The sequence below is a fragment of the Ambystoma mexicanum genome, chromosome 9 (genome assembly GCF_040938575.1).
Source record: "Ambystoma mexicanum isolate Mex_15411 chromosome 9, UKY_AmexF1_1, whole genome shotgun sequence".
Classification (NCBI taxonomy): domain Eukaryota; kingdom Metazoa; phylum Chordata; class Amphibia; order Caudata; family Ambystomatidae; genus Ambystoma; species Ambystoma mexicanum.
In genome coordinates this window covers 853742605-853756091 of record NC_090931.1, presented here as the reverse complement: position 1 = coordinate 853756091, position 13487 = coordinate 853742605, and the positions used below count along the sequence as shown (strand labels likewise).

Genomic DNA, 13487 nt, shown 5'->3' with positions numbered 1-13487 from the left:
CTAAGCAAGTTTATAATCACATTTAAAACAAACATTATACTAACTGAGTAGAACTGATGAAGAGTGTTAAACACCATAGGACAGCCCACCTTTGCCTCCAAGTTTGGACATGTTTGGAATCAATTGATAGGGAAATCAGCCGTTTTGCCCCGATATCCGAGTTAAGATTACAGAGAGTTTTAAGCAATGGGAAGGTTCCCCCTCCCCAAGTCGATACTGCCCACGCAGAAAGTTCGGGCAGCTCTAGATCCTGCCATGTAATTTGATGCTGGCCAGTCAGAGGGGGCAAAAATGTCGGCCTTATTGAGCGGGAACAAGGCAAGATTTTTTTAATTGTGGACATTGGTGATATTTTAAAAATAATGCTGCGAAAGGCATAACTGCAGAATTAAGGTGCTTAGTGAAATGTCATTAAACATGAGGAGTGAATCAAAGGAACTACAACGCATTTCACTTGAAGGTGGCCTTGTATGTCACCATTGGCCAGTTCATGGCATAGTCTTTGCCAACGATAGGAGCAATGTGGTATGACGTGGATGATTAAATGCCAATTGCTGTTTTGCATGTTGCATAAGGGATAGAGAGGGGATGAGAGTCCTGAGGAAAAGTAGGTGTCAAGCCCTGAGAAGGCCGATGGGGTGGGGAGGATGGGGAGGTGGAAGAGTGGCGTGCAAGTTCAACATCGTTTATAGCCCATTGTGGCAACCGATGATATTCATGCTCTGGACTCCCCAGAAGAACAATTCCTAGTCATCTACTGAGCCTTTCAGTGATGCACATGTTCTAGTGTGTCACAGCTGCTGCAGAGCCAGAGAAGACATCTCACAACGCCATCTTCGCACCACATCAACACACTATCCCTGGGTGCCTTTACAAGCCTCCGGAACATCACACAGTGTGTAGACCAACATCTTTCCTACTGAACATTCATGCGATCATCCTATCCACATTACTGAGGGGTCTGTTAGCAGCCACATGTCAAGATGCATTATTCTCAACGCATGAAAACTATGTCCAACAAATCAACCCCAAATATCGCTTTCTATAGGTCTGTGATGGAGGTTCATCTTTGAGGGATGTCGGTCTTTGCTGACACAGTCAAATTTAAAATGGCACTGGCTTCAAATGATGCCATTATTGTGATCTTTAGCTTGAAGTTAAAGAGCAAGTGTTTGCCAGTGAAGCTGGATCATGGAGTACCTTGCCACCACAGACTACTTCATGGGGGCTGTGCGATCCACAGTGGATGAAGTCGAATGTCTATTTTCTACAGCAAGCTGTTGTGTATTATTGCTTGCAGACATTTTATTTTGATTGTGTTTTTGAAGATGAGATGATGAAAGCTGTAGGCACATAGATCCTTATACTTGGACCCTGCTCCCCCATTAAGCATCGTACTGAGGAAGGTTTGTTCCTTCTGAAATGACTACTATGCATGAATGAAGACCAGATTAAAACGTTGGAGTGCAAAAAAAAGAAAAATGATACACTTCCTGCATTGGAACAATCTCCTGTCCACACTCGCATACACAAATACATCAAATGTAGGGGTACATGTACTCAAACAGAAGGTCTTTCTGTATAGAAGCATAATCATTGCTCAACAGGTTCACAATACCTCTTCATACTGGTAATCATCTTCAGATCCTTCGGTGATGGTCACATCTTGGGGTCAGGTCAAGGTCAAGTCAGACTCGAAAGGGCTTGAGATTTAAACGTATTTATCCACAGAACAATTATGCTGGGTTTAATATGAAAACATGTGTTAGCACCCTTTCTGCCATCTGCTAAGGTTATCACGGGGCCCCATGTCAGTGGATTCACCATATTGCCATGCTTGGGCTTTGATTTCTCCATCAGTTGCACTAATGGAGTTGCAATCTTCGGTTTTTTCAACTGAATAAAATGACCTACAGTAGGACTCAAATAAAAGCAAAGCCTTAGACTAGAATTGCTGTCCCTTGTGACGTTAAATGAATAGTGCAGCAAACAAACAAATAAAAAAAACACAGCTGTGCATTAAAGCTATTGTTTGCTTGGTGCACAGCTACACGGAGCTAGCCTCCATAAAAGGCCCTATGTATAGTGGTTTCTGTGTTGCTAGACACACAACACATTTGAAACAGAGGACAAGGTTTTATCAGGTGTCCAGTGAAGCCAGACATGTTGTAAAGAGTAGCATGGGAATGAATGTCCTATGCGCGAGCATAGCAGTGTTTCACAAAAGCAATTGGGGCTCATGCCGATGATGGCAGAGTAAAATCCATGCGTAAAATGTATATGTAAACATGTTATGCATGAAGGTCACCCCAAGGCATCTTTTCATTCATTAGTATGGCGAAAAAGTGTGCTTGGATCATAATTTACGATTCCGCCGCCCCTTCATCTCTGCAAAACAAATGTGACAGCATTTAGGCCAGGATGACATTTTCATTTTCATGCTGGTGTAAATGTTGTGGATTCCTATGCAATCCGCCTGTTTTTCACAACAACAACAAGCAGGTGGATTGCATATTAATCCATTGCAAACCCTGCTTGCTATGCATAAATGGCAAGCATGGTTTACTCAATTTGCACTGTAAAGACAATGCTGCCTCATGTTACACCTTTTTTGCAATCCAAAGTGCAAATGATTACTTCTTTGCACCCAAGAGCTTTCTGTGCAGATGTTAGGTCCATGACATTTTTCAGTTGGGAGCTCATTCTGCCATTCATCATTAAGTCAATTGATGTAGTACTCCACTGGCAGATCAGATGAAGACATTATATTCTAGCTGCAGAGGTATACGCCAGCTGCTGTAAAATAATGGCATTGTGAAAAACAAAATATACTTGTTGGTAGAATTACACATTTGCATTGGAAACTCTTTTGTAACTTGTTTACAAGTGTATACATGTAAAATTAATGTAGATATCCAACTCCCCTGCATTACAGAAGCACCAGAATTAATCCCTTTCAGCAATTACTTATCAAATATAAAATGTCACTATTTTGTAAAATCTAGAAGGTGTGCAAATCTCTTCATTAACGAATATAAATCTAGCAAGACTATTATTATTCAGTGAGAACACAAAGCTTTCAGGTTTCACCTGGCCAAGCGTCAAAAGACCACCCGATCCTGTTTTTGCTTGGAATTCTGGCACTTGTAGTTTTTCTAAATTTCAAATGGGAATGAAAAACCTTGAAGTCACAGAATCTAAAAAGAAAATGACAGGACTGGATTGCCCTGGTGATGCATGGACTCTGAAAACCTGAAAGTTCTCTGGTTTCAAAATGTGACCTGACAAATTGAGCACAAAACGAAAACCACACTTACTGTGCAGCTTTCCACATTCTCAGTCAATGGGTTGCAGGTAGCAGTTTTTTTTTTTAAATATATCCCTATTAGCAGGTTTCTCAATGTGGAAGGGGCGAACATTCTATAAAAATGAACGCAAACTGGAAATGTTCAGAAGAGGCAGATAAGATATTCCATACCAACCAGAAATAAAGTGAAGGAGAAGGAATAGAAGCAGAACTGGATTTGGTAAAATAACATTCTTTTATAAAGACACTGAGCCAGAATGGTAGAACTGGCGTGGACCCAGTTCCTAGTTTCCAGACGAATTTGATCCTGCTGTGTTCCTGACAGAGGGAGGAACTCTAAGGGAGCCCCACCAGCCTGTGCTATGATCCTGTCCAGGTTCCTATAAATTCCTTAAAACGCAAGTACAAAAGGACATTTCCCACTGTACTTAGATGGTACCCCTCTTGCAAAATGTACGACGTATCAAGGGAATACATGCTTGTGTAGATCTAAATTAACACAAAACATCCCATGGGATTACAGAAGCAAGGTTTTAACAGCATCTACACAATGTGTCTGCAGCTGATTACACAATTGAATAGTGGGTTACGGGAGCTTGTCCTTTGTAAAAATAGTTTCTATAATAGAAGTTCTTTTTTTTCTCCAACTTTTATTTAATAATTTCAAATACAAAAAAAAAAAGCACCGGCAATAAAATGAGCAGAACAGTATACGCTTTCCACTTCACAATGTTACATAGGTAAACATGTCAAGACCAATTTAGTACACCAAGAACATCAACACCACTTTCAGGCAATATAAATTCCTCCTCCCTATGCATATTAACCCAGTCATAAATCTTTCGTACACAAAACACCACCACCAAACAAGTACGAAGACACTCCCACAGAATGGACAAACAGAAGGAAAAAAAAAAAAAAAGAAAAAAAAAAAACACAGAACCAAACACAAAGATCCAAGAGCAGCACCTCAATCCTCACTACCAATTCAACAAAACATACCAGATTCAGACAGCCACAAGTACTCATTCACCATATAATTCATTGAATGGCATCCAGAGAGCTAGATATGCATCTACTCTGTCCTGCCTTTGGAACATCACCTTCTCAAACCTCGATAACATCAATACATCATTTATCCGATTCGTCACCCAAGGCTTCTTCCTTGTCTTCCATACCATCAACACTTGCTTCGCCGCAACCATAAGCACCTTATCAATCCACTGCCCATATCTTCGAGCAATCTCACATCGTCCCCTTCTGGACAAAAGGAATACCCGTAGAGGCATCCTAGGAAGGCTTATGGACAATATCGTATCCAGTCTGTCCAACATTTCCGTCGAGAAGTCCAACACATGAGAACAATACCACAACATGTGAACGAGTGTCTCTTTTACACCCCCAACGCAAATCATTGTTAAGTAGACCCAATTTACACATACGCACCGGTGCCAACACAATTGTCCTAATATTTTCTGGTGAATAGGCCGCAACTTGAGATCCAACTTGCTCCTATATCCCACACTCAACATATTTTCCCACTCTTTCTCCGTAATCTCGCATTCCAATTCCTCTACCCACTTCTCCAATACTCTCTTCCCAGAATCAATAACCACAGAATTCATTGGCATTAAATTAGTATATGTGCTTACCATTTGCGGCGATGACTGGAGAATCTTGCAACCCGACGGTTGGTAGCCTCTCACTCAATAGTGTTTATAACATTACAAATCTACTCTTTTCCCTCTTAGCTAGATGAAATGTCTCCTGGTGATGTTTTAGAATCTGTGTTTTAAAGTAGATACCTTGTGCTACAACAACCGTTTGTTGTTGGGCTTTTAGTCCGGATATATTTTTGTGAATAAATGAATATTGTGTTTGATGAGATATTTATGACTCACTAATCTAATTGGTTTGGTGTGAGTGTTGATAAGGTTCTGGCAACTAAATTTGCCATCACATTCTCGTTATATAAAGAGTGACTATCATTGGAATGCTTTTGTAAGTTTGCACTAGTCATTTACATTCAGTAAAATTATTGTACTTAAGTACCATTGAGAATTGCCATTTATTTGATTTCAATGAGAATGCAGATGTCATGTCTATGTGTGTGGCTTCTTTTTGAATCAATATTGACATAGGCAAATTCAAACCCTGTTATTTCATTTTTGTTCAAAGCCTGGATTTGCCTACATATCTTCAGGTGAATTTCCCCTGTATGGTGTTCAATCAGATTAGCATTTAAAAAATGAAATTATAATTAAAGAACGGTTTGTGCTCTTGTCCCAGAATGTGGGGTGGGATTATGGTATGTTGGATGCATGAAACTGGGGTTACTCTTGTCTATTAAAGAACCTGGAATAAACAATAGTGCATTTCTTTTTGGGGTGGGTTGTACACTTGTCCTGAACAGGGATCATCCAATCAAATCAATCTTACTGATGTTCTTAGCGTAGCATGAAGAATCTGATGAGATTCTCCCCCGAAATCTGGCCTGGGACCCTCATCATGTGGCCTGGGGAAGGCAGGCGCTATGTGATCCTGAACCTGGAGGTGGTGTACTGCGGGAGGATCACATGGGGGAGGAATCAGACCAGGAGGACTAGGAGCAACCCCTTTTTAACATTCCCCATAACTTGTCCCTTTTTATGGCCTTTTGCCAAATTAATGAAGTGGAAAACCCTAACTTTGACAAAGTGAACTTCATGTCCCAGAATCCCATAAGGTCTGAGATGAAGAAGAGGGCTGAATAGGCATGTAGAAGTAGAGGCCAGGCAATCGGGCAAGTAACAATAACAGCCTGCACCTAAGATTAATTGCCCCACCTAAGAGGCATAAAAAGCTGCATCAAGAAGGAGCAGAAAGAGGGAGCTGGGAGAGAAGCTGCAGCAGGAGCCGTAAGGGTGGCAGTAGTAGTAGGAGAAGTAGAGCACAAGGCTGGCAGTTCAAGGGCAAGTATGTTCAATGGAGGAACGCCAGGACAAGGAGAGAGAAGATTTCACCTGCAAGCTCTGCGAGGATCCTGTGTTCACAAACCCTGCCTTGCCGTAGCTGCACTGAGAGAGACATGCTGAAAGTGAAGGTCTTCCCACGTGCGCCTAGAGGCTGTAATTGCAGAGCTGTGCTGAAGCCTGTGCCCTGTAGCAAGAAGCAAGCCAAGGGACATAGGAGTGCAGGAGACTCCAAGTTGGCGTGGCCAGACCGGAGACACCCCTGCTGAGAAGGAAGTGTCTGTGTTATTGCGTGGGAATACAGACTTTTACAGACAGTTGAAGTTAAAAATATACTGTAAAGAGTGGTCGCGTATACCTAAAAGTGGTTTTCCTTTGAAGACTGTACCTTGTAGCTAGGAGAACGAACATTCTTTAAAAGTAGAAGTGGTTATACCAAGAAGGAGGACAAGCATTACCTAAGCCATGGGCGAACCCTTTCCAGGGTAAAAAACCCTATTGAAAGCAAACCAGCTAATGGGGGATCTGTTAAAGGTCTAGTGTCCTCTGATACAAGTGGGACATTGTTATCTGAAGTTGAAGTGTGGCAATTGAGCTTCCAGGTAACTACTGGAACCTAGAAGGTGTGTACAAAGCTGGGGAAAGAAGCTGGGTGCTTGTAAGAAGACTAAAACCAGTAACCTGTAATGCAGAGACTTTTGAGGTGGGGAGCAAGTCAGTCTGGAAGCAGAGACAAGTTATACTGGTGGCAGAAGGCAGACTGGAGAGTCGGAAAAGTGCCCTGCCTACCTGTGGAGGTCAAAGCGTCTTGTATTTTGCTGGACTAGTCTCACACATTAAGTTGAAGTAGAAGTAACCGGAACTGTGGTTTTGTATAAGACTGTCAATCAAGGTCACATTAAAGGTGATTGGAGTAGTAGTACACTGTGGAACCAAGGAGTCAGTTTATATAGTGACAGTAGTAAATGTGTGGTTGTTGAGAGGTGAACAACAACCCAAGAAGATTCTTCCTGACAAATATACCAGAGGTACTGCAGAGGTTACACTCACTGGTAGAATTGTAGAAGGAGAATTGACTAACCGGTTTTCTGAACTGTGGCAAGCAATCCTGTAAGGTAGACATCCAGGATTACCATTGGTGCTATTTCCTTGACTAAACTTGGAAATGCAACTTTTCAGCTGGAAGCTGAAGAACTGTTACCAGTGGATTTTTGTTCAGTGAACTTTTGTCATTTGGACCTTACAAAAACTGGTTCAAAGACTTTATTCTATTGTTTGAACATTTGGGGTAATTGTGACCACCCTTCCCCAGGATTGATTTAATCAGGGCAAGTGAAGTTCATCAAAATTGCTGGTTGTTTATTATTTGCTCATTTATGATGTTGGACATGTGCTTTATATGTTTTGTTGTTTAGGGTTTGTTTCTGTGAGGAGTGATTCCCTTAATTCTTAGACTAGGTAGGAAACTACCTGATAGTAGGTTTAGCGAGGATTTATTTGCATTATTTTCTGTTAATAAAATGTTTAACCCTGAAAACCATACAAGCAGTTGTCCGCCTCACATTACGGACCCCTCATATTAGGCAGTGTCATATCACAAGTATAGATCAACAGACAACAACAATCCTGGTGTATGGTGTATTGAAGAATTATAATTTTTATTCTTAGTCATCTTGGCTGCCCAGCCCCTCCGACATTGCCCCACTCAAAATCAGATAAAATAGTTTGAACACACCTCTCCTCACATCCATTATTCTAATCATCACAGTTGCCTCGAAAATGTTAGCGGGGTCCTCTTGCAGCCCTGACCAACATTTTCAGGTCGGCAACCTTAGGCTTTTGTAGGGCAAAAACGGATTGTAGGCTCACCGCAGACTGGTTTTTCACTTAAAAATGCCTTTCAGCATGTTGGAATATACTCCTCAGTATAGGCACCGAGTAGAGGGCGACTAAGGAGGCAGTTGTGGGTTCCTAGTTCTATAGCAAGCAGGGCAGGAACCTCACTTTGCCCCCATAAATAGGTTTCCAGATTTTCGTTTCGGCCTATACATCCGAAATGAGACTGTGCAATGTCAATGGTGCGAAGTTTATTGGTGTTAAACTCCTGTGCATGCGCTGCACTGTTAGAAGCGCCACTGCACTTGATACAGCAGAAGTAGAGAGCCACATCCCATGTTGAATTCATTGAACGCTGAGTGACCAGTCCCAAAGGAGAAAGCTGCAAAGGTAGCTCAGCAGACTGTGTCTGGTGCTTAAGTATAATATATTCAGAGCAGCCTTTTTCCAGTTCTGTCTGAAGAGGTGTGATTTGAAATGCACCGCTTGGAACTCAGGAGGGATATTCAGACAAGCCTGTAAATTCCTTGGCGTTTTCCGATTCTGTCTGAAGAGGTGTGATTTGCAAAACACCCCTTGGAACTCAGGAGGGGTTGGGAGCAGCCAGTAAATTCCTTCTCTTTTTCAAGTTCTGTCTGAAGAGGTGTGATTTGCACCGCTTGGAACTCAGGAGGGGTATTCATAGCAGCCTGTAAATTCCTTGACTTTTTCCAGTTTGGTCTGAAGGGGTATGATTTGACATGCACCACTTGCAACTCAGGAGGGGTATTCAGAGCAGCCTGTACATTCCTTGCTTTCCCCAGTTCTGTCTGAAGAGGTGTGATTTGAAATGCACCTCTTGGAACTCAGGAGGAGTATTCAGAGCAGCCTGTACATTCCTTGCTTTCCCCAGTTCTGTCTGAAGAGGTGTGATTTGAAATGCAACGCTTGGAACTCAGGAGGAGTATTCAGAGCAGCCTGTACATCCCTTACTTTCCCCAGTTCGTCTGAAGAGGAGTGATTTGAAATGCACTGCTTGGAACTCAGGAGGGGTAGTCAGAGCAGCCTGTACATTCCTTGGCTTTTTCCAGTTCTGAAACATTCCTGGCTTTTTCCAGTTTTGAAACAAATCCTACGGTGGCAGCCTGTATCAGTTTGCGCATCCTGCCCCTACACACAATATACCCAGTGGCCGAGGAGAGGCAGCTTTTGGCGTGGGGAACGTGGGGGATTATCGGCGCCAGTGGAAGGCTGCAAGCCATACTGGGCACCAGTGCCAGTGGGGATAGAGCCCCCCCCCCCAGCCACTAAACATACCCTTTGCAGTTTTCCAATCCTTTGCTCAAACGCCAAATCATGAAGCGCTTCAAACACATGTACGCTGACTTCAGAGCACTGCGATTTCTTAATTTCCGCCATCCTTGCCATGGGAGGCGGGGGGGGGGGCGGCTCAGTGAGCTATGCGCACTTGACTTGACACGTCTTCCCTGGAGGACACGGACGGCAGAGGCATTACTCACAGGGAAACAGAGTAATTTGTAAGGAAGCATTGAGCACTTCCACAGGGGAAGCATTTCACATATGTATCGTTAACAGGGTCTCATTCGGTAATAACAAGCAGCCCACTGCAGGCAGGATCTTCTGACAGCATATTTATTCCTGTAATAGAAACTGCTCTGCAACTTTGACACTTGTCAAATGCGTGACATGTTTTGATTTCATGTCATCGCTGCTTGCAGAACGGAATGCATATTGGAAACCGCAACTTCTTCTATTGCTACCCGACTGGGGGAGGTTATGAAGAACTGTCAAGCGGCCGGAAGCAGATTTTTGCAAGGACGTTTTCAGTTTTCCCTAATCAACGTAAATATCGATTGCTTTTCATTTTAATTCAAACTCTGACCCAAGATTCACTTCAAAACGAGCTCCTTCACAAGTTGTATTTCTTCTTCAAAATCTGTTTTTAACGTGGTATTTTTATGAGACATAGGTGGTCATTACAGTTTTGATGGTCTGGAAAAAATGGTGGTAAAATTTACAGTAATTATGGCACCTGCAATTTTACCAGACCGGTAAACACAAGTTTGAAGGTGGGGGCACTGCTCTAGCTCCAGCCACGAACTGGAGGTAAATCTGGTCCCTAACGGCAAATAAATGCCAGAATTGCATGCACTGGTAATTCAGGCAATCCCCTCCATCAAGTCATGGATTGGGGATTTACTGCCGTTGCCGGCGCCTGGAATATCCCGGTAATACGGGATATCAGGTGCCGGAAACGGTAAGGGCAGTTTGCCGTTATCCCACCGGAATTACTGGCGGGATAGTGGCAAATTTGTAGTAAGGGGCATATAGTTTCACTTTTCATAATGAACTGGTTAGGTTCCTGAAGTGCTTCCATAGAGAACTCTGGATTCCCTGGCTTACAATACCAGACCAATGTTGTAGTTGCGATGCGGTAGAGAGAGAGGGCAAATTCTTCCAGGGCAAAACTGCTAATACCCAGTAGTAGGGGCCTCATTACAAGTGAAGTGGTAAAGTAAAAAATGGCAGTAACATGGCAGCAATACCGTAACCGCTGCATTACCGCATCGCTGTACTATAGTTTTGGCGATGCGGTGGAGGATTTTCCTTCAGCAAAAATCCCATGGAGTACTGTCAAAAATAAATGGGTATTTACACCGCCTACCACCACTTGTAGTTCGGCAGTAAATCCATGGGACCAAGTGCTGATAACGGTAATTCCATTTGGTGGCATTCCAGCAGATTTACGACCAGAATACTGCCAAACTTGTACAGAGGCCCTAAGAGCCCACAAACTACAATTACCAAATAAAATATGTGCATACAAGAATCCAAGGACTTGAACTCCTAGAGAGACTAAAGACACTTGGAAAAACACCACCTGCACTTGCTCAATGAAGAAGCGAAGTAGATACATACTGCACAATAAGACACTTTGATACAAACACAAAGAAAAATTAAATTCTACATAGTGCTCGGGAGGTGCTTCTTCCCAGCAAACTGTCTCTTTCACAGCAAAGAATACCAAACGCGGGACAATGATCAGCGTCTATAGATAAAGTCCCAGCTAAAAAGCGGTCCTGCAATAATGGCAAACTACTGATACTTTCTCAATCTCATGTACATTGTTGCTGGGCTGTGCAAGTGGGATGATTGCGAGCAATAGAACTACTCCCTTGTCCCCATGGGAGATATCTGTTGATTTTGACATAAAACATTGAAAAGCTTAAAGAATTTGGAGTCTCAATAACTGTGAGGAAATGAGTACAGAGATGCGTAGTGGCTAAATCACCTACTCAGCCCCACACTACTGGCGAAGGACCGGCAAAGGACCAGTCTGCAGCAGTGTGGTGTGTGTAGACATTGATTACAAGTGTCTTTTTGCTATCTGCTACTGTTTACAGTGAGTTCACATCGTGTGTTTGGCTTCTGTGCCCTTAAGGATCTTTGTGGGCATGTGCTTAAATGCTGCCAGTTGCGCACAGCGCCAACGCGAAGCACCAGCAAAGGACCAGTCTGCAACAGTCCGTGGCAAGTAGCGGGCTCAGGGTTGCTCCCTTGCTGCACCCAAACACTGTGCTATGACACAGGTCAGTGGAGCATGGTGTCGGAAACTGCGGCCATCTATAAACACCGCCAGGGTCATGCGACAACACCGGGAATATCAGGCATAGGTTCGGGGAGAACCTGACACAACAGAAGGTAATTTGCAACATGCTACTTCTTTTCTTCCGCTAGAACTCATTTGACTGTCTTTGAATATAAGCGTCTTCAAAACTGGGGGAAAGAAGAAAAGATTACCCTAAATCTAAGAAGTGGTAGGATAGCAATTACCAAAAGGGGGAAGGTGGCCCTGAAAGCACATGAGGAGGCAAGAGGGACGAGGGAAGACCTCTCGGATCTCATTAAACATACCGATTATCCGGACCCCCTGGCAAATTATGATCAACAACAAAGTCGTTTTGCTAAACATGCTGGGCTCCAACAATGGAAAGAGGGGAGAGGCTCAACCGGAGGGAAGGAATCTTCCAGCAAGTACGCCTTCGTTATATTCTGAGGTAGTGGCCAGCTCCCTCCTGAAAAAAACGCGGAATACACCAGGTGCCTCAAACAAAACAGGCAAATCCCATGTAACATTCATAAGCTCAAGAGCGGAACGACACGGAAAAGAAACAGGGCGTCTTGCCCCAAATTTGAGGGATATTTCCATGGTGTTAGGGCGGGATCTAAATGCTCACGGTGGAAACCTATCACAGAAGGAAGATGTGATTGAGTAAGACGCCCTGAACTATTCTTTTGAATGCCAATGCAGTGACATAGACAGGGTCATGCAAAGACCCTATCGGGACTTTAAATAAAGAAAAGGACACACTGAGACATCCTCCATATGGTCCTTTGAGGGACTGGGAGCATCACATGCGTCCCTCAAATAGCCTAACACAAGAACAGGCTTGTTTCACAACACCTCACAGATCAAAGAAAACATTAAGTGATAATTATTTTAGGGCTAAAAAGATCACTTTGAGAAGAGCATCCAACCTCTTGCAACAAATGGACACACTGGGGCCAGCATCCATTTCGGCATTGCGTTTGGTGTTGGAATCACTCCTGCACTTGTACGACAACATTAAAGATGTCATACAGGAAAATGCATTAAAACTAGACACTGTAGAGCAGGGATTGAAAAGCCTGTTAGCACAGAAAAAGGATCCAGATACCAACGAGGTGAATTTTCATGAAGAGGAGGAGAGGCAGAAGAAGAGACGAGAAGAGGAAAGGCGAAATTTACGGGCTCCTGTATTACCACACACACATTCAAGTCTATGAGTAGAGACAAGCACCGGATGGTGTGAACCGGATCTGGAAGGGCGAGATCCAAGTCATGAGACGGAGGTCCCGGATTGGGCAACACCTCTTTGTGACCAGTTAAACACAATTCAACAAGAAGATAAACAGATGTATGCGGTGCAGGTCCCCATACCAGTTGTGGCGCGGGAAGCTACAGTGCCAAACCAGGAACAAGATGGGTGGGTAAACTCAAACAGGCCGAAGAGGAGAGCGAATACCCCAAAAAAAGAAAAATAAGAACTTACCTGCACCAAATATAAAACAAGTAGACAAAAAAGGACAGTCCTGGACCAGGAAGGACTGTAATGGGCTGTGAAAACACTAACTGGGGGGTAGTCCTACCCTCTGAAATTGAAATCTTTGCAATAATTAAATACAAGTTTATTTGAACCTTTGTGAAGGCACATCTAAATGGGGCGTTAGTCATAGGTCCCATTGAAAAGCTACGTGTGGAAACACATGCACATTCAAGTGTATTTACCCAGCTTTTTATTATTTAGCTGATTGTTAAACTTGTTTGAGAACAGTTAATCATATAAACAGTT

At 43.1% G+C, this 13487-nt stretch overlaps 1 protein-coding gene across 1 annotated transcript in view; it reads right to left on the bottom strand.

The window, feature by feature from the left end:
* The window catches only part of SPAG16 (sperm associated antigen 16), a 2683085-nt gene that overhangs the window by 2626198 nt on the left and 43400 nt on the right, over positions 1-13487 (bottom strand). The window contains exon 2 of the mRNA XM_069615929.1: positions 1619-1665. Within this exon, the coding sequence (XP_069472030.1) occupies positions 1619-1665 (47 nt within the window). The remainder of the gene's footprint in view (positions 1-1618; positions 1666-13487) is intronic.